The sequence below is a fragment of the Mus musculus genome, chromosome 4 (assembly GCF_000001635.26).
Source record: "Mus musculus strain C57BL/6J chromosome 4, GRCm38.p6 C57BL/6J".
Lineage (NCBI taxonomy): Eukaryota > Metazoa > Chordata > Mammalia > Rodentia > Muridae > Mus > Mus musculus.
The window spans coordinates 117,844,674-117,863,838 of NC_000070.6; the positions used below are offsets into that span (position 1 = coordinate 117,844,674).

General features: G+C 53.3%; 1 protein-coding gene across 6 annotated transcripts in view; it reads left to right on the forward strand.

The window, feature by feature from the left end:
* Slc6a9 (solute carrier family 6 (neurotransmitter transporter, glycine), member 9) overlaps positions 1-19,165 on the forward strand; it is a 34,048-nt gene that overhangs the window by 9,416 nt on the left and 5,467 nt on the right. For 2 of the 6 annotated variants that reach the window (NM_008135.4, NM_001369016.1), the window contains exons 3-7: positions 11,202-11,358; positions 12,017-12,148; positions 12,530-12,800; positions 18,756-18,888; positions 19,016-19,150. In NM_008135.4, coding sequence (NP_032161.2) covers positions 11,202-11,358; positions 12,017-12,148; positions 12,530-12,800; positions 18,756-18,888; positions 19,016-19,150 — 828 coding nt within the window. Of the gene's footprint in view, positions 1-4,615; positions 4,794-10,873; positions 11,088-11,201; positions 11,359-12,016; positions 12,149-12,529; positions 12,801-18,755; positions 18,911-19,015; positions 19,151-19,165 lie in introns of those variants that run through there. The other 4 variants (XR_867807.3, NM_001355175.2, NM_001369017.1 and 1 more) reach the window with 4 other exon arrangements.

The following is a 19,165-nucleotide window of genomic DNA, read 5'->3' on the forward strand; positions in this document are numbered from 1 at the left end:
TGAATCATGAGGTTCTACAGTCCCTGCCCTGGCTGAGCTTCCGGGGACCCTGTCCTCTGCTGGCTAGCCGGGTCAGTCTGTCTGTGGGAGGGAACGCTGCCTTGGGACTCCCATTCCCAGCACTAGGATAGCCTAAAGATAGCTGAGGCTTGCTTTCTTCAGTGCCCTCTGCCCTTTGGCTTCTACCCATTGCTGCCTTTGAGGCTCATAGCATCTGTCCCATGGGCACCCCCTGTAGATGCATTTATTCCTGCCTCCGTTCAGATCTGCTCATGACCTTGGGCTACTCTGTTCTTGGGTCTGTTTGGAGCAGATGCTGCCTCTTTCGTTCGGTGTTTGTCTCTAGGATACAGCCTCAGAGGTATACTGGGCAGCCATCCCCTGCCAATCCCCACTCTTCTCTCTAACCCGAGAGCTAAGTCAGTACCTCTTGGTGTTTTCCTAAGGCCAAGGGGATGGGCAGAGGGAGTTCCTTCCCGATAGGCTGTTTCTTGGGATGCCAGGGGAGGTCGAAAGAGGGTGTCGAGGGATGTGCGCGTAAGCTGATGGCCCTCGGATCTTTCTGGTTCTCTATGGAAGTCTCATTCTGTTTGTGCCCTGTTTTGTAGAGAGTTGACAGTCAACATCCTACTGTGGAGCCCTTGTTTCTCTTATCCTTTGCCCCAAGTCTCAGTGTGAGGAGGTGACCCTCTCAGGTCTCTTCTGTGCTATCCTTGATACTTCTGCTTGGCCTCTGGAGCAGGTGTCCCAAGAAGCAAGTCACTTGCCAGCACGTGCCCGGGTCCACATGACTGCTGCACGTGTCCCTCCCCCGACTTTCAGCCCAGATGGTCTCTGCCAGGCCAGCTCAGCTGCCTTCCTCACGGCTCAGTGGCTCCTAGGATGGGGCCGCAAGAGAACCCAGCTGGCCAGGGTGCCTCGAAGCAAGGGAGCAGCTGGGACGCTTGGGGCCACAGGGGGTAGATGAGGCAGTCGTTGCATGTAGACCTAGAGCCTACACGTGTGGGGCGGGACAATGTCTCCAAGGACAGGAGATGGAGGAGGACAGCCTAAAACGGGCCACACAAGTACCCCCACCACCCCAGTGTTAGCCTCACCATCTCACGCTAAGTTTCCATGTCAGCCATCTTGGTCAGGTGAGCCTTACTTCTTCCCATGTCTTTAAACACACAGATTGCCTTGACACTGCGAAGTTTCCCAGTCACTCTGACCCCAGGGTCCTTCGTGCCAGAGTTTCTAACTCCCAGAAGACTCTGCAAGTGCCACAGGCCACCCGAGGCTGCCCCACCCTGACCTGTTCCCTTATATTTTGGCATGAGAATTTGGGTACCTCCCGTCTGCAGCATCTATGCAGGTCCTGGCACACAGTGGGTACTGGCTCACCAAGCCTAGTCTTGGCATTTAGCAAGTGCTCAACTAGTACAGGCTTGGCACACAATGGGAGATCACCAAGCAAAGAGGGCTTAGCACACATCGGACACTCCCTTGGTAAAGGGCCTGACAGGGTTGGGTATAAGTCTCAGCATGTAGCCAATGCCTGGCTAGTATAGACTTAGCACATGTTGGGTGTTCCCCTTACCCCAGGGCTCAGTACCCAGTGGGTACTCATGGAACATGGTGCTGGGTACACGGTGGGTATCCAACCACATCTGGTCCTTTTCTAGAACAGGATTTGGCACACACAAGTTATTCATGTAGTGAAAGACCCTAGACAGTAGCTCACACAACATGAGCTGACACACAGAACTCTCAGTATTGGGCATGGCACATAGTAGGCACTTTTCTGACAGAACCAGGGGAAGCACACAGTGGGTGCTTTCCTAGTACACATCCGACATATATACATTCTTCAGGCCTTGGTCTTGGCAAACAGTAGATATTCTGCTATTGCAGGTCCTAGCGTACAGCGAGTGCTTTCCTAACACAGAGATTGCACACAGTGAGATTTTTTTTCTCAGTACACACCTGGATCACAGTGTATTTCTTTCAACCTTACGCATAGCCCTCAGTTGGCGCTCTGCTGACACAGGCTGCAGCACACAGTACCTGCTTTCCTAGCCTAGTGACTGACACATGCAGAAATTCTCTTAGCTCAGAAACTACACATGCAACAGGGAAGTGACCTTCTAGCCAAAACAGACTAGGCAACAGTCTCCCATTGGTCCTGATGTGTAAAGGCTATCCATGCAAAATGGAATAGCACGGTCCAAAGGGAAAGGGACCTGGCTTCTGGCTTTCTCTAGTCTTGGGTCCCTCCCCGCTCCCCTCATCGTCCCTGTAGCCCATCTTCTCAGCTCTACAACCTCTTCTCTCATACAGCTTCTGCTAGCCTTCCCCACACCCCACATGCCTTAGTCCCAGCTCAGCAGGACCTTCTCTCTAGAGCCATAGAGGACAACAAGGTCCCTAGACTCCTTGCCCCTCTGGAAACATGCCCACTCTTATTAAGAAAAGTCAGAGGCTGGGGCTGGGGGAGTCGGCTTCCTTAAGTGGGGATGGAGCAGCTGGATTCCACTAATGAGGCCTCATTACGGCCAGGGCCCAGCTGGGCTGCTGCCTCCTGTCCCCATGGCCAGAGCCAGGGAAAGCCATCCAGCCAGAGCTGCCTGTTCTGGGCACTCAGCCCAGTGCAGGGCAGCCAGAGCCCACCCTGGGTGGAAGTGGGCATTTGGGCATCATGGGTGAGTGGGCCTTCCTGGAGCCAGTGGCCCAGCCAAGGCCTTGGCCTTCAGTCCATGCCTGCAGGAAGCCAGGGCGCGTCTAGAGGTCTTACTCCATGACACAGTCCCAGCGAGCAGCTGTGTCAGTGGGGTCTGAAGCCACTCAGGAGACTTACTTACGCAAGGTCCCCACAAACTGGAGGGCAGAGTGTTCTGAACTCACAGGACTCCTCTGAGAGGCCAGTGTTAGTAGGTATGGAGTGTTTAGGCAGAGGCTGGCTCATAGTAAGCACCTGATAGATACCATCTAAATATGATTACCAACGCTCACTGGCTTCAGTTATGGGTACACACATCATCCTACCTAGCTTAGAGAAGCAGAAACTGAAAGCAGACAGCTGAGCAAGCTTCCTCGGGTTATATGTGGTGAGAGACTGGACATCTGGGGTTTGAACCTAGGTCTGCCTCATTATTTGTTTTGCCTGTTTGGTTGGTTTGGTTTTTGAGATAGGGTTGCTCAGCCTTTGATGTCCTGGAGCTTGTTTTGTAAGCCAGGCATGCTTTGAACATAGAGATCAACCTACCCCTGCCTCCATATTGGAATCAAAGGTGTGCTTCACCCCCACATAGCTAGCCTACCCGATTTTTAAACCTGTGCTTTTTTGTTTGTTTAAGATTTGTTTTACTTTTTTAAAAGCATGTGTCTGCTGGGGTCGGGAATATGTGCACATAAGTGCAGGAGTCTGTAGAGGCCAGAAGAGGGTGTCAGCTCCCGTGAGACACCTGATGTGAGTGTTGGGACCCAAAGTTGGGTCCTCTCTAAGAGCAGTATGTACTCTAACCACTGAGCAATCTCTCCAGTCTCAGACCCTATGCCATTATGACTTTTTTTCCCCCGTGAGGTGACGCTTACAAGTTCCCAGGAGAGCTATGCTTACACCAGAATTCATCCATGCGTCTATTTGTCAGCTATTTGCTAAGACCCCACTGTGTGCCAGGCCTTTGAAGTCCTAGCAATCTCCAGAGGGATGTGTACCTTCTTAGTACCAGAACAGTGTGCCTGCCTTCTCAAGTCTCTGGCTTATGGTGTCTGGGGACCAGGGAGGAACTGACCAATGTGTATGGCCTCAGAGGAGAACAATTACATGGGTTACATGATGGAGGCTGACACACAGCCCTCTCTTAGAACTGGATATGGCACACAGTAGGTATTTTCTAACATAGAACCTGGCGCACAGATCAGGTGTGGCTAACATCCTCCGTAGTCATGAGACATTGCTGGAATTACCCAGCCTACTCTTCAGATGCCAGGCAGTGCAGCTCAAAACTCCACAGGTCCTTATTCCACACCTGCCTCCCTTGGTCTGGACCTTGTAATGACCATTGTCTAAGTCCGTGCTGTTTTTGTTAAGATAATGGCACAGTCACTAGGCCCTCATCACAGTCTTCTATGAAGATACCCCATCACCTTGGTTCGTTGGGGAAATCCTTGGTTCACCAGAAACAGGTGCAGCCATGGGACCCCGAATGTCCTAGTCATGGGACCCCGCATATCCTAGTCTTCACCACTCACTTACTCTAAATACCGTTTGCCGTGGACTGCGCCCTCCGCCTTCCTGTGCCAGCACCATCGGCAGATCCTGTAGGGAACAAAGCAAGCCCAACACTCTTCTGCAGCCACCTGCCCTTCTAGGAACCCACTGGTACCCAGTCTGCAGGCTCAGCCCTAGAGGACAGCTCTTTGAAGGGATAAGCCATTCCACTGTCCTGTCCTATGCTCATTCTGCGTGTGTGTGTGTGTGTGTGCGCGCAAGCGTGTTACTTGCTGAAAACAAGGGAACACCACATCAGCCCCATGCCTCGTTCTCCAGCTCCGGAGCACCCTCGCTGGGCTGCATCAGGACTGGCCAGAGGGGGAGGGTCAGGGAGGGGGTAGGCTGAGCTTGGGGAGGAGATGAGGTGAAAGTAATTGACGCTGCCCAGCCCGGCAGTGGGAGAGGCAGGGGATGTGTCGTCAGTGTCGTGCTGGAGCTGGCAGAGGTGTGAATGATCGGTGGAGACACGCGTGCTGCGAGTGCTCATCCCGGGATGGCTTCGGCTCAAGGACCTGTGGCCACCCCTTCCCCAGAACAGGTCAGTTACCTTCCAGAAGGTCAAGGCCCCCTCCCTGGTACCAGGCAGGCTTGGTGGCTAGGTTGGTGGTGGGGCAAGGGACTAAGTGGTCTGTGCCAGGAGGGGCAGGCACAGCCAGTGAGTGAGACAGACACCAGCCAAAGTGACCCAGAAAGCTGGAACTGCAAAGGAGTGCAGGAAGAGTTAGTTGTGTGGTGGGGGTGAGAGGAGGCGAGTGGGGGTGTTAGGGCTCCCCCAGCCCAAAGACCTGCTGAGAATCTGCCCTGAGTATCAAAGCTACATTGTCCCAGCTCCCGGGGAGACGGGCCGGAGGTGCCCAGGAATTGTACTAATCAATACAGCCTCATTGTCTGAGCCACGGCAGTTACTCCTATGGGGAGAGAGGGTGTGGGGGGACAGGGAGTGTGGTACATGGGCTCAGTGGTGAGAGCTGGGGGGAAGGGGACAGGCAGAAGTCTCTGCTGGAAGGAGAGAGACCCTTTGCCAATGTCCAGGGCAAGCGCCCGCATGGGGTGGGAGCTATGTATCCCCAGCCATGGAAGTTGAGACTTAAGGAAAGATGAGAGACAACAGTATAGCTAACGGCAATGAGGGTGAGGGTGAGGGGGCTGGGAAGGCTGCCCTTCTCCTCTGGAGGACATCCTGACTTGACCTTCTAAAGGCAAGAGAAGGAATGTCCTCCGAGGCCATGTGGGCTGGCTTTGGGGAATCATTATGTAGGCTGCTCTCAAACTTCAGGACTGCCTAGAGCCAAGGAACCAGGGCCACTTCCCAGAGTACCATCCTACTGCCAACCGATGAGGCAGAGGCTGCCCACAGCTGCCTCTGCGCAGTCTTCCAGGCTGCCAGGCTTCTTCAGGAAGGAAGGTGAGGGCATAGCAGGGCCTACCCAGCAGCCTCATCACTCTCTCCAGGACCTGGAACAGAGCCTGGCATGCTTAGGTTGCCGGTCTTCTGTCAGCTGCCTGCAGAATTGGCAGGTCACTCTCTGTCAATCAGGGCTCTGTAATGAGCCAGTACCAGGTATATCCTTGCCTCTCTTAGCTGCCATATTCCGGCCTGGACGCTGCAGGCGCCTAGAAGGGGTCCTGGGAGGGGCCTAGCGTTGTCCTGAGCATTCTTTGAAGTAGAATACACTCAGGATGGGACAGGTTTTTTATCACTTCTGTTCCTCCCCCACCCTCCCACCCACCCACCCCTGTCACCCCAGCCTCTGGCCGTCTCACAGCTATAGATGAGCTCTGTGATTGAGAATCTTGGTCCCACTTGATGTCCTGCAGGTGAAGGATGAAAGCCTGCCATTGCACATGTGCTGCCTGAGAGCCGCTGTGTGCCCTGATGCCAGCAGGAGATCACGTGGGAGAACAGGAGCAGGGGATTGCCTTGGGTTACTTTGGGGTCCTCTGAGGCAGCCCTGACTATAATAGCTGCCCTGCCTCCTTTCCCCACTGGGGCTCTGAGCAAGTTGCCTGTGATCTGACTTGGTTCCAAGTCAGTCTGGGTTGTGAGGTCTTGCCTGCTCTCCTCCGTTGAGTTTGTCTTGGACAGACTTCATCCCATGAGCAAACCCTGGGGCCAGAGAGTCCTGAACGAGAAGACTGCTGGGTCCCAGAGGAGCCGGCCTGTCAGGGCAGCTCCAGAGTTCTTCTGTATCCACAGAGGGCGGGCAGAGGGAGTTCACAATTCACAGAAATATCCACTGAATGCTGACCTAAGAGGGTGGGAGTCCCCAGGCAGAGCAGAGGCGTAGCTCGGGTTCTGGGGCTGGGCTTCCGTGTCCATATGAGGAAGAAGTGAGGGGCTCCTGCCTCATATTGGCTGGCGTTGCATCAGAGCTGGGCCTGCTTGCTCTCCCTTGATGCTTTTCTGGGTTTTCACATAAAACTTGTTTGTTTGTTTGTTTGTTTGTTTGTTTTTAAAGCCAGTTGTAGTGGCTCACACCTGTAACCTTAACATTCAGGAGGCCAAGGCAGGTTCACCGTGAGTTTGAGGCTAACCTGGGCTACAGAGTGAAAGTTTTTTGGGAAAAAAAAAAGCAATCTACAAGGCTGGTGGGCACTAATGGGAGGTGGAGGTGGAGAGACATTCAGAAATAGTTGAGTTGAGGCTATGAGATAGCTCAGTGCATAATTATTCACAAGACTCACGACTTGACTTTGATCCCAGGATCCCAAAATGGAAGAAGAGAACCAGTTCCTGAGGAGTTCTCTGATCTGTATGTGCACACTGGGGCACATATACACCTACACACACACACCTACACACACACATACTTACACCACATACCTACTCTTTCTCTCTCTTAGTATTAAATATTTAAAAGGTGTTGTTGTTGTTGTTGTTGTTATTGTTTTGTTGTAAAGGAATAGCTGGATTGCACATGAGGTAGAGCCACAGAACATTGGGAGACCTGAGGAGGCTGCCGGGGCTAAGCCTACCAGGCCTACAGCAGTCTGTCCTCGGTTTCTTGAAATAGGGGCACTGAGATAACTATGGTAGAAGAGACTTGCCCCAGGCTTCTAGAGAGCAGGTTCTAGACTTTCTAGGTCCTAACCTCACACTTCCTCTCTTGGCCAAGCCTGGAGCAGAGTGGAAGATCCTGATGCCAACAGCTCTTCCAGCAAATAAGCCGGGCAGAGGTCTGTGTAACGGACTCCCATGAGCGATTGGACTCCGTTCAGACAGCCAGGTGCAAACAGTGGGGTTGTTTACCTAATAGAGACCACAGCCCTGGTGTGAGGATGAATACTTCAGTCTCCATGGCTGGCTCTGAGAGTGCGTTCATGTGTCCATGCGTGTGTGTGTGTGTGTGTGTGTGTGTGCATGTACGGGGCAGTCAGGTTTCCCCACTCAGTTGTGGGATGAAAACTCTCAGTCCATTGTGCCCAGCCTGAGGGAGCTTAAGTACCTGGTAAAGTACCCTTACCTGAAGAACCACCTACACAGGCCGTGCTCTTTCAGGCAGTGGACTTTCAGAGAACTGCCAGGAAGGGTGGCAAGGTACAGACAGAGTCAGAGGAACTTGTGTGCCAGATCACAAGGGGAATCCCACCTCAGCTGTCACATTCCCCACTAAAGAGTGAGCAGGGGGGAGAGGGGAAGGGCATCGAGGGGCAGCCAGGGTGACATATAGTGGGCAGGGCAAGACTGGAACTCAGCCCATGCAAGTTCTTAGGCAGCAGCCAGGCAGACAGTCTGGGTCAAACCGTGAGCACAAAGGACTTCGTTCTTTCGTAGGCATTCCAGAGCCAACGGAATGGTTAATATTAGTGACGAAGCAAGTCAAGAAAAAAGGGAGGGTCTTAAAATAGGAAAGATGATTCAAGGAGGGCAAGAAATTATACAGCATTGAAAATATGGAGCTGGGCTAACCCTGTGGTAAGGTGTTTGCTGAGCAGTTGTGAGGACACACATGTCCCGTCCCCACCCCACCACACACACACGTAGGGAAGTGAGAGGGAGTGAGCCCTTTCCTGGATTGATTCGCTGGGACATGGAAGGCTCTCCAGAGGAGAGTTAGACAAAGAACAGATTTGGAGCACTCAAGAAGCCCCCATAGAAAGGTGGGCTTCCTCTGTCGACTGAGAACTTAGACCATCTAGCTACTTAAGATGCACCCAGAATGGAGACCAGGGGCCCATGATGAGTGAGGCTTCTCACATCAGTACCACCGTGCCATTGGGATGAGCAAGAGAAGGAGACCCTGTTTTCAGACAGCCCTAATTTCATCAAGAACTTCTTGTGAGTGCCTAGTGACAGGCCCCGGTCAGGCTCCTATCCTGGGGCGTCAGCTTCCCTCATTGCGTGCTCCGTTGAATCAGTTAGCACACGGCTCACTGGTGTACAGGCTCAGTGGTATTGGTCTTGCCAGCTAAACCCTGACTTTTGAGGACTGGAGGAGCCTATGACACATGGCTGGGGACTTTACACGCGCCCACTCCCACCCCCCACCAATCAGAGCAGAACTCAGGGATTCAAATGTGGTCCTGCAGGACTTAGTTGGAGAGGCCAGGAGTCTGTTCCTTGTGGTCCTGGATCAGAAGAGAGGCTTTGAACTTAGATTTGGAGAGATGAGTGTCTTTCGGGGGCCTCGCCCTTTCCTTGTCCTGGACCCTCAGTTGTCCCTTTACAACGGGAACTACTGTCCTGTGACCCGACCGTTAGACTCCGGAGCTGCTACAGTCCTGCATTGTGCTCCTAAGTAAACAAGCCCAGAACAGAATAAAAGTGTTATTGTAGGGCCAACAGATAGGAGCCCTATGTGGCTGATACTCGTTTGGGTGCAGATAAATCACCCCAAGCAGGCCCCATGCCCTTCAAAACCTGGTCCCTTGGCCCTGTGGTATACATACACCTGCCCCAAGATCCCTAGAGGTGGTGATGTTGGATTCTATAGGGGGTGTGTCGCAGAAGGCATACCAAAGCTGGCACCACCATCTCCCAGTGCACAGTGTGCCTCCACGTCCCTTCACCAGCAAGCCTTGCCTGGACCTCACCCTGCAGTCTCTGTTTGGACTCATGTACCTTTGGGGCTTTGAGAAACTCCATTTAGTGATCATGCTAAAGTTGTATATAGGACAATGTGTGCTTTTTGTTTGTTTTGGGTTTTCAAGACAGGGTTTCTGGATGTGTAATAGCATTGGCTGTCCTGCTATCTGCTTTGTAGACCAGGCTGACCTCAGACTCAAGGCAATCTTCCTGCTCTGTCTCCCAAGTGCTAGGATTAAAGGTGTGTGCTGCCACGCTTGTTGATAATGTGCTCTCAGTTCACTAATGCTTTCTAACACTGTATTGTTTCCAACTGAGTTGACATTGCCTCGCACATAGTAGGGAATTTGTAAGTCTTGATATTTGGTGAATGAATGAGTGAATGAATGAATGAGTGAGTTAATGAATGCAGATGCCTTTTAGCTTGCCAGTTTGCTCTGGGTTCTCTGAGTCCCCCTCGTCCCCCTCCCTAATTCCTGGTGCTGTGCCCTACAGCCTCCTTTGAGGAACTGAAGGGCAACATTTTCTGAGCTGAACTGGATTCATGGGACAGTCCTCCCCACGATTCACGGGACAGTCCTCCCCACCAATGCTTATCTACCAGGCCTGGGTGCTACTCAGATCTGTGTTCCTTACAGGCCTTTTCAAAAGGCACCGAGGCCCCAGTGAAGCCATTCAGCTTTGTCTGCCAAAATTAGGGTCTGAGAGTATGTCAGAGCGACAAGCCACCTTTCTAATCATTGGCGAGTGGCTGCTGAACTTGAAGATGTCACTTTCACATGACAGTGTCATGCCAGTCTCTTGGCCACACTGCTCCAGCCTTGATCCGGATGTCTTTTAGAGGAACTCCTGTCCTTTCAGGGCCGTAGTTCATCTCTGGGAGGCTGTTGGTGTACAAGGACACTGTGTGTATTTCTTTACTGGTGACTCCTAGGGTCCTTAGGCTTCCCAATGACAATCTCGGGCCCCTCAAGTCTGGCTTATGGTGAATGACTCACACTCATAACGGGAGAGGGTTCAGAGAGGAGTGGCTTGGGGAAAGGGGACACACTAAGGGACTTTCAGAGGTAGTTCTACATCTGAAGAAGGAACTCCTCGTGGAGTGTCCTCAGTGGGTCCTGGACAGTTTAACCCAGCACTTCCTGCACTCAGGCCGAATACCCATCAGGGATTCATCTGCAGGCCACCCTCTCATTCAGTGACACCCTTTCCTGGAACCACCTCTGTTTCCTTTAGCCAGGCCTGTCCTCAGAGTCTGGCACGGTGCCCACAGCTCTGGTCTCCTGTCCTAACTCATAGCCCAGCATCTCCTGCCATGGCTCAGGTCAGCCCCCTCTGATCTCTAGTGTCTTGCCCAGGTCTGGTCTAGCCTAGATGCACAGCCCCCTCTTCCACCCAGGCCTGCTCACCGTGTGCCCCCAGGAAGAAGCCTTCTCTAGGGATAAGTCTAGCCACCGCCTGCCCATGGGCAGCGTGCTTAGCCTGGCGATGTGGTAGGCGTCGGGTGGGGGGTAGCTGTCCGGACACAGGCCCCTTTGTTTCCGGCTTGACTTGGCTGCTTGGTATGAGGCTCAGCTTCTCATCAGGTCCTTAGCCTGAGAGGAATGGCAAGGGTTTAGAGGGGTTAGGGGGCTCTTGGCTCAGGCTCCCTCCTCAGTGTCCCCTTTCCTGCTGTAACCAGCTCCTCAGGTGGGCTGGTATACCTGGCATGGAGTGCTGAGGGCTGGGCACTGTCTGGCAGCTGTACCTCTCCTCTCTTCTGCCAGGCTGGCCCTCAACTCCTTCCGGCCGAGAGGGAGCCCCAGGGTATGTGGCAGGGTGATGTGGAGGGCCAAAGGAAAACCGCTGGGAGCGACTCAGAGGGTCAGACACGGGGCACAAATGCCTTTACTGATGGTAGCTTCTTTCCTGTCCCCACAGAATGGTGCTGTGCCCAGCGAGGCCACCAAGAAGGACCAGAACCTCACACGGGGCAACTGGGGCAACCAGATCGAGTTTGTACTGACGAGCGTGGGCTATGCCGTGGGCCTGGGCAATGTCTGGCGTTTCCCATACCTCTGCTATCGCAACGGGGGAGGTACCCAGTGGGCACAGGGCAGGGACCACCCAGTTGGGTAGAGCCCACCCACCGGGGCTTGGGCCACCATCTCCCCAGAACAGGTGCCACTCCAGGAAGAAGCTGGCCTCTGGCCCTGGTGTTTACCCCCATCCCTTAGGCATATTTTGCCTAAGGTGCAGACCACCCTCAGATCCTGCCAGCCTGTTCTCTGTGCCTGATCTGCTAGCCTGCTCCTTGAAAGCTAGAAGTAGAGGAAACCACTTGAATTTCCTGGGTTCTCTGTCTTAACACCCCATATTTCAACAGTCTCCCAGATTGTACAGAGATATTTGAGGATCCCAGTGACGTGTGTGTGTGTGAGAGAGAGAGAGAGAGAGAGAGAGAGAGAGAGAGAGAGAGAGAAATCAATTGGTTAAAGCTTCAAATCCTACCCCAACATGGCAGTCCGGGGCAGGATTTTTCTGCAGAGCAGACTTCCTGGGGAGCCTCTGTTCAGTTCGAAGACAGGGCAGGCAGGGAATGTGTGTCAGCCCCAGACAGCTGCTCAGTGCAGGCAGGCTCCTGTCCCAGTACTAGTGAAGCACGAAGGTTTTACTGTGGGTTTGGAGAAGGGGACCCAGGGAGGGGTACCTGGAGCCTACCCTGAGCCCTGCCTCCTCCTCCTCCTCTGTGCCAGGAGCCTTCATGTTCCCCTACTTCATCATGCTGATCTTCTGCGGGATTCCTCTCTTCTTCATGGAGCTTTCCTTCGGCCAGTTTGCAAGCCAGGGCTGCCTGGGGGTCTGGCGGATCAGCCCCATGTTCAAAGGTGAGGTTCTGGTGGGGCACGTGCACACCAGATGCGCACGTGTGCATACACACACACACCCCAGACGCGCACGTGTGCATACACGCACGCGGAGGCCACTGGCTTGTCCATCTGTACAAACACGAGCATCCCCTTGGTGCTGACCCCAAGCGCAACATCAATGGCCAAGGCCATGGACACCTGCTGGCTGGAGCGCATTCATGTTTACTCGGCCCCCACCTCTGTCTCCCGCCTCGCAGAGACACAAAACTCCTTTCCTCCCCTAACTTACCAAGGCCTGAACCTTCCCATCTACAACTCTCCATTAGGAGCCGTTAACATTTAGCTAGGCCTGCGAGGCTGGCCTCTCACTCCATGGTGCTCACCGTGCCTTTCCCACAGGCGTGGGCTATGGTATGATGGTGGTGTCCACATACATTGGCATCTACTACAACGTGGTCATCTGCATCGCCTTCTACTACTTCTTCTCGTCCATGACGCACGTGCTGCCCTGGGCGTACTGCAACAACCCCTGGAACACACCTGACTGTGCCGGTGTGCTGGACGCTTCCAACCTCACCAATGGCTCCCGGCCCGCTGCCCTGTCTGGCAACCTGTCTCACCTGTTCAACTACACCTTGCAAAGGACCAGCCCCAGCGAGGAGTACTGGAGGTGAGGGGACCTGGTGGCAGCCCTTAGACCTCCTACCCCCATCTGGCAGCCGTGTTTTCATCACCTGCATGTAGTGTCTGCCGTGCAGGGGACAGAGGCAGGTTGGGGTGGCAGATATGCAGAGGGCCGTGGAAGGCTTGGAGGTGAACTGGGAGTCCTTACGGCGTAACAGTAGACGAGGGCTCTGGAAATCTTAAGGCTCCAGAGGCCAGTCAGAACAAGGGGAGAGAGCATGTGATGGAGGGCGTCATGAGGGAGGTCCCAGAGGACCAGAGGTCATTCTCAAAGCTGTGGGAGAGCCCTATTGAGATTCACATGAATGGATGGATCCTGTGGGCTTTGAGGTGGCCTTGAAGGGGCACTACGTTCACAGAGAACTAACCAGAGTTAAGCTTCCTCTTCATACTGTAGAACAAAAGGAGCCATGAGCATTCACTAGGCCAGGGATGCCAGGACAGCCAGGCCCGTTCTGTTCAGAGGTGACAAAGAGACTAGTGTCTCTGGGCCCTCTGAAGGAAGGCAACTACTGGAGGTGTCTGTCTGGACCACCTTATCCCAACTGGCAGATGGAAGGCGCAGTGGGGTATTCTTCCTACATCTTACTGGAGAGTCCTGGGGCAAAGGACCTTTGCATGTGGGAGGTAGACCTCATCTATTTATTCTGTAGGTGTCTGCTCTAAAGGCTCTGTGTGCCCATGGCGGTGTAAAATGGTCCAGAGCCTCTGTCCCGAGAAATCACATAGTCTATAGAGAAACAGATAGTTCAGTGCATTAGGAGCAGGTGCCCTGCCTGGCACAGAAGTATGGAAGTGGCACTAAGAAGGTGCTGGTGACTTCTGAGAGATGGGGACAAGGGGAGCTGGTGATAACTGCCCAGAAATGGGAGGAAAGAGTTAGGAGGAATTCACAAGTAGGTGGGCACAGAGGCCACAAGGAGGCAAACTGACGCCAAGGTTGGGAACAAATGGGACACTGAGAAAAGAGACAAGGATGGCACCATCATATGGTGCCAGCTTCTACGGCAGCCAAAAGGCTTGACCATTTCCCTGCTGTGTGATGGAGGCCAAAGGTGAGGTGTGCATGGCTCTGGGCGCACAGAAGTTGTAGCAGGTCCTCTAAATCCAGTGCTGAAAGTGCAAATCCCACACAGCTGTGGGGAGGGGCCACTCCCAGAGAGGAGATGAGGAAGAAAGGGAGAGAGAAATCTCACCCAATCAGATGAACTGTCCACCAGGGGTGTGATGCGCACAGGATGGCCCAGACGGAAAGGCAGAATATGAACTTCCCTGGAGCTCCCCAAAGCACAAACCCTGCATGCCAACCTTAGCCCAGGCAGATGCTCCAGTGTTGCCTGCCTCAGGGGCAAAGCTCCTGAGACTGGAGCCAGTGGAATCAGTGGGGAATAGCTCTCAGAGAATCTGCCTAGCGGGGCATACTGAGGGGACAGCTGGGCCCTGCTCCGCACCTGGGGCTGTGCCAGGCCTACCTACCTAGCTCAGTTCCTACCCCCCAGTGGCTCCCTGCTGCCACCTCCTGGAGAGCCTGGAAAGATATTTTCTCCCTGCTCTACTGGTGATTGACCACTGCCCCATGCCCAGATCCATGCATGCCAGGCAAATGCCTCATCCCTGAGCTCTGTCCCTAGCCGCCTTCTTACATTTTCATTTTGAGGTTGGTCTTGAACTTGTGCTCCTCCTGCCCAAGCTCTAGAGAAGCTGAGGTTGTTGGCCTGCATCAACAGGTGTGGCTGAGAAATGGTCCTTAAGGGAGCAGTGTGGTTGGAAGGAGCCCAAAGCCCTGTGTTGGATTCTCTCGAGCACCAGAGGAGAAGAATAGAGCTGCCCAGGCTTCTCTGATTGGAGGAGGGAGGAGGAACTGGTACTCCTACTCACTAGGTGGCAGTGCATTATCTCAGCAAGCCTTGTTAGCTCTGTTTTCAGATGTATAGACTGACATCCAAGGTTAAGAAACTAAACAGTTTTGGACATGGCTGGGCTGTGTGTACCAGGCCCCGCCCTGGCTCTGCCTGGTTGTGTGCTCCCAGGCCAGTGGTGCTCTGCCAGTGTTCCTAATCCGAGGTGTTCCTTTGAAAAGTGGCATGATGTAGTTATCAGTTTATGAATGAAGACAGCAGGCTACCAGAAAGACGAGGACGACTGGGGTGTAGCTCTGTGGTAAAGCTTGCCTAGTGTTTGAGGTCCTAGCTTTGATCTCTAGTACCTAAACAAAAATAGACAGACAGACAAACAGAGGCCTTTAAATCAAGAGACTCTGGAAGGCCAGGTTTCCAGCCACTCCTCCCTGCTTACCCTTGTTGCCCTCTCCCCAGACTTGTTTTACACTCTTCTGTGCTGGTTTGAGTGTTGCTTCCAAGTTCTAAGCTCATGACCAGCCACTCGGCTCCACAGCCTCTGTGGCAGCCAGCACCCGACACCGTGGACTCTGATCCCAGCCCCACCCCACCCCCACCCTGGTGTCTCATTCCAGCTTCATTGTCACACTGACATCTCAAGTCCTGGGTCTCCCACTGGCCCACTGTGTATTCATGGGAGGCTACCAAATCTCCCTAAGTCTTGGGTGTTCACCCCTCAAATCTGGATGGCTATAATTCTTCCCTCGTTGCTGCAGAGGTGACACATGCTAACGTGGTATAAAAACCAGAGCTCAGCGGCAAGGGCTCAAGGGGCTGGATCTGTGAACAATCAGAAGAGGCAGTCTCTCTCTTTAAGCCAGTTACTGTCCACTCAAGAAAACAAGATCTCTCTATATATATGGAGTTTAGGATCTTTTGCTTGTTTTATTTTGTTTTTGACATAGGGTCTTATATAGCCCTGGCTGGTCTGAACTCCCTATGTAGAACCAGGCTAGCTTTGAACTCACAGAGAGCCTCTTGCCTCTCTGCCTCCTAAATGCTGAGATTAAAGGTCCATGTGTCACTTCTGCCCCCTGCTCCCCTTTGAGGCAGGATCTTACTCATATCTGGAGAAATGTCAAGCAGGAAAAGAGGTGATTGTGGTGGCCCGCCTGTAGTCTCAGCTACTGGGAGGCTGAGGCAGGAGAGTATAGAGTTAAAGCCCAGCTGTGCTCCCTAGTAGACCTAGCCTCAGTAAAGAAAAGGGGTGGGAGAGGCAGAATAATCTTAAGAGGGCGTGCATCAGGAGCCAGCTTACAAATAAGTCACGTTCCAAGCGCTCTGAGGTTAATTGTTTGGCTCAAAAGCACATGGTCCAAAGAAAAACAAGAACTAAATGTGGTACAACCTAAAATAAAGCTAGAATTCATTCGATGGTTCCCAGGCTAACCATCTGAGCTCTGCAGCCCAGTACAGTAACGCTGTACTCATGCACTAAAAATAACACCGCGGGCTGCCATTTTAGCATGTGCTATTCGGGAAAGTTTGTTCTTTCAATCCTTTAAGTGACAAGGGTTTTCTTGACTTGAATGTTGGCACTTGGGAAACGTGAATCAATAGAAGCAGAGGGAGCCTGTGGTTATTCTGAAGGTCCCACTTCACCAGCACTGGTGTCTGACATAGGAGCACCCAGGCAGGCCTGGCCTAGGCTGCCGCCACCCCTAGGCCGTTGCCTTCAGCTATGAATGGCCTTGTCTGTCTATCTCAGTGGGCCAATAGAGTTGTTTTCTGTGTGTGCCCCGAAGAGGGAAAAGGCAGGAAAGCAAGGCCAAAGTGACCCTATGAATCCTGGACCTCTCCCTTCTGACTGCTGATTCCTGTGTGACTGAGCAAGGAGAGGGTCTTGTCAGCCTCAGACACTGACAGTTGAGAGAATTGGGCAGAGGGGGGAGAAGTTGGACAGCACCCTCTACAGGCCATGCTGTTAAGGGTGGGCTGGGACGAAGGTCGAAAGCCAAAAGGAGGCTGTTTAAGTACACTTGGGTGTCAGGCAGGCAAACACCAAGTTCCAGCTCTGACAACATTGTCCATGAAGATCCAAAGTCATATCTCATCCCAGGTCATTAAACATGTCTGCATGAGATCTGAGAGCTGATCTAGCATAGCTAAGGATGCTGAGCAGGGGGAAACAGCCTCCAAATGGGACCAATACTGACAGGAAAGAAAGGAGCCAGTTTTACCTAGTTCTCTCCTGTGTCTCGGGCTGGTGTTGTGATGAAGAAACTGGGGCTGGAGAGTGTCTTCCTTACCTCCTCTTCACCGCTAGCTAGCCTCGAGCATTCATGGGCCTCTCTCCTTTTTGCCGCCCAACCCATTTGCCAGTGTCCACTCCCTCAAGATCGAATACTGTCCGTCAGTGGCAGGCACCGGGGATGTATAGCCAGGAACAAAGTGAGCAAAAACTGCGACCATAGAGGACAGTAGACAAAAGCCATAAAAAGGGCTGGGGTTGTAGCTCAGTTGGTAGAATGCCTTCCTTCCATGCGTGCATGAGGCCCACAGTGCCCCGTAAAATCTGGCAAGCCCCAGCAATCAAGCAGAGGAAGTGGTAGGTTCCTAAGTTCAAAGTCATTCCCAACCACAGAGCTCAAGACCAGCCTGGGTGACATGAGCCCTTGTCTCACATAAAGCAAACAAACCATCAAGAGCGAAACATACGAAACAGGAGAAGGACGTGTCTGCTGTCGAGGAGCATGGAGAAGGGGGAGGCATTCTAGGCTGGGATGAGAGCTGCATGTCACGATATAGGATCACCGTGAGGAGTGGCCATCTCAGTAAAGACTGGAGGAAGTAGGGGTCACAGACAAGGCCAGCTATATCCTATAGAGGGATATAGTGTAAAACGTGGCCGGTTGTTCACATGTGAAAAAAAATCTCAAGGTGGCCCAAGGCCTTATGTGCATAGCTCTCTAGGGGGAAGAAGCAGCTACTTCAGACAGAGGTCCTGGGGCATGCTAACGTGTTTGAGAAAAACCACAGTCAGCCAGCGCAGGTAAATCTAAGCAAAGGGGAAGGAGGAAGATGAGAGATCCGAGATACGGCAGTTCTGGGGACACTGGATCCTGTAGGGCCTGTAGCCAGTGAGAGGCTTCTGAGAGCCACTGCAAGACATGGGGCCATAGAGAGGTATGACTGTCCCAAAGCAAGCAAACAAAAGCCTCAAAAGCTCTCCCATTGCCCTCAGGAGGAAACTGGAAAATTCTTCAGTCTCGCTTTCACAACCTCTTACAACGAGGCCCCTTCCTGTCCACTGCCTTTCTATCGTCTCTATCTTCTCTCCCTGCTCGAGCTAACCAGCATGCCCAGGCTCCCATACTAGCTCCTGCCCCCCACCCCCACCCCACCCCAATGCTCTGCCCACCACCCCTTCGCCCACATCCTCACTCCATAATCCCAGCCTCATCCCTTTAGGGAGGCCTTCCATCCAGGCTCTCTCTCCAGGTGAGACACCCCCTCCTGTGTCTTGTCCGATCTGTGGTGTCCCTCCTGCCCACAGCAGTCCAACTTGCTCTCTTCCACAAGGACAGGAAGAAGCCTCCTGTACCATCCTAGGGCCTGGCACACTGCGTATGTGATTGACAGAAAAAGCACAGCCTGCCTGGCATAGGGCACCAGGCAGAGCCACACCCACATGGGGGAGGAGCTAGAACTGCATCATCCCTGCTTCCCACTGAGCTCGCTGTCAGAGCTGGAGCAGATGGTTAGGGTATACCTAACAGCTTCCTGGAGGGTGCACTTTTGATAGGATGAGTGGGCATTCCTACTGTGGAATGCACGTGAAAGGACCTGAGCTGAGCCCAAGCAGAGACTTGGGAGTCATCCTGTCCCAGGAGGAAAGACTAGCTCAAACTTGATTTAATCTCTCAGAGCCCTTGAGGGGGTCCCAGGGCAGACTGCAGGGCAGAGGCCTGGGGTCCTCAAAGCAGCTTCCGTTCTCCCACATGCAGGCTTCTGGGGTCTTGCAGCATGGGGCATGGATCATGAGAATTGGTTGCTGGGCGGCAGAGGCTGGCCCTCAGTGACGGTCACCTCCCCATCCCCAGGCTGTATGTGCTGAAGCTGTCAGACGACATTGGAAACTTTGGGGAAGTGCGGCTTCCCCTCCTAGGCTGCCTCGGCGTCTCCTGGGTGGTTGTCTTCCTCTGTCTCATCCGAGGAGTCAAGTCTTCAGGGAAAGCAAGTAGCCTCCCCAGGCAGGGTTTGTTCCCACCCTGCCTCTCCTATCTGGGTTGCCGGGGTTAGGGAGGTAATGCGGGGGTTGGAGAGGGCTCTAGGGGAATCCATGGCGCCTGTCTTGTCCCAGGTGGTGTACTTCACGGCCACATTCCCCTATGTGGTGCTGACCATTCTGTTTGTTCGTGGAGTGACCCTGGAAGGAGCCTTCACGGGTATCATGTACTACCTGACCCCACAATGGGACAAGATCCTGGAGGCCAAGGTGGGATGTGGAGGG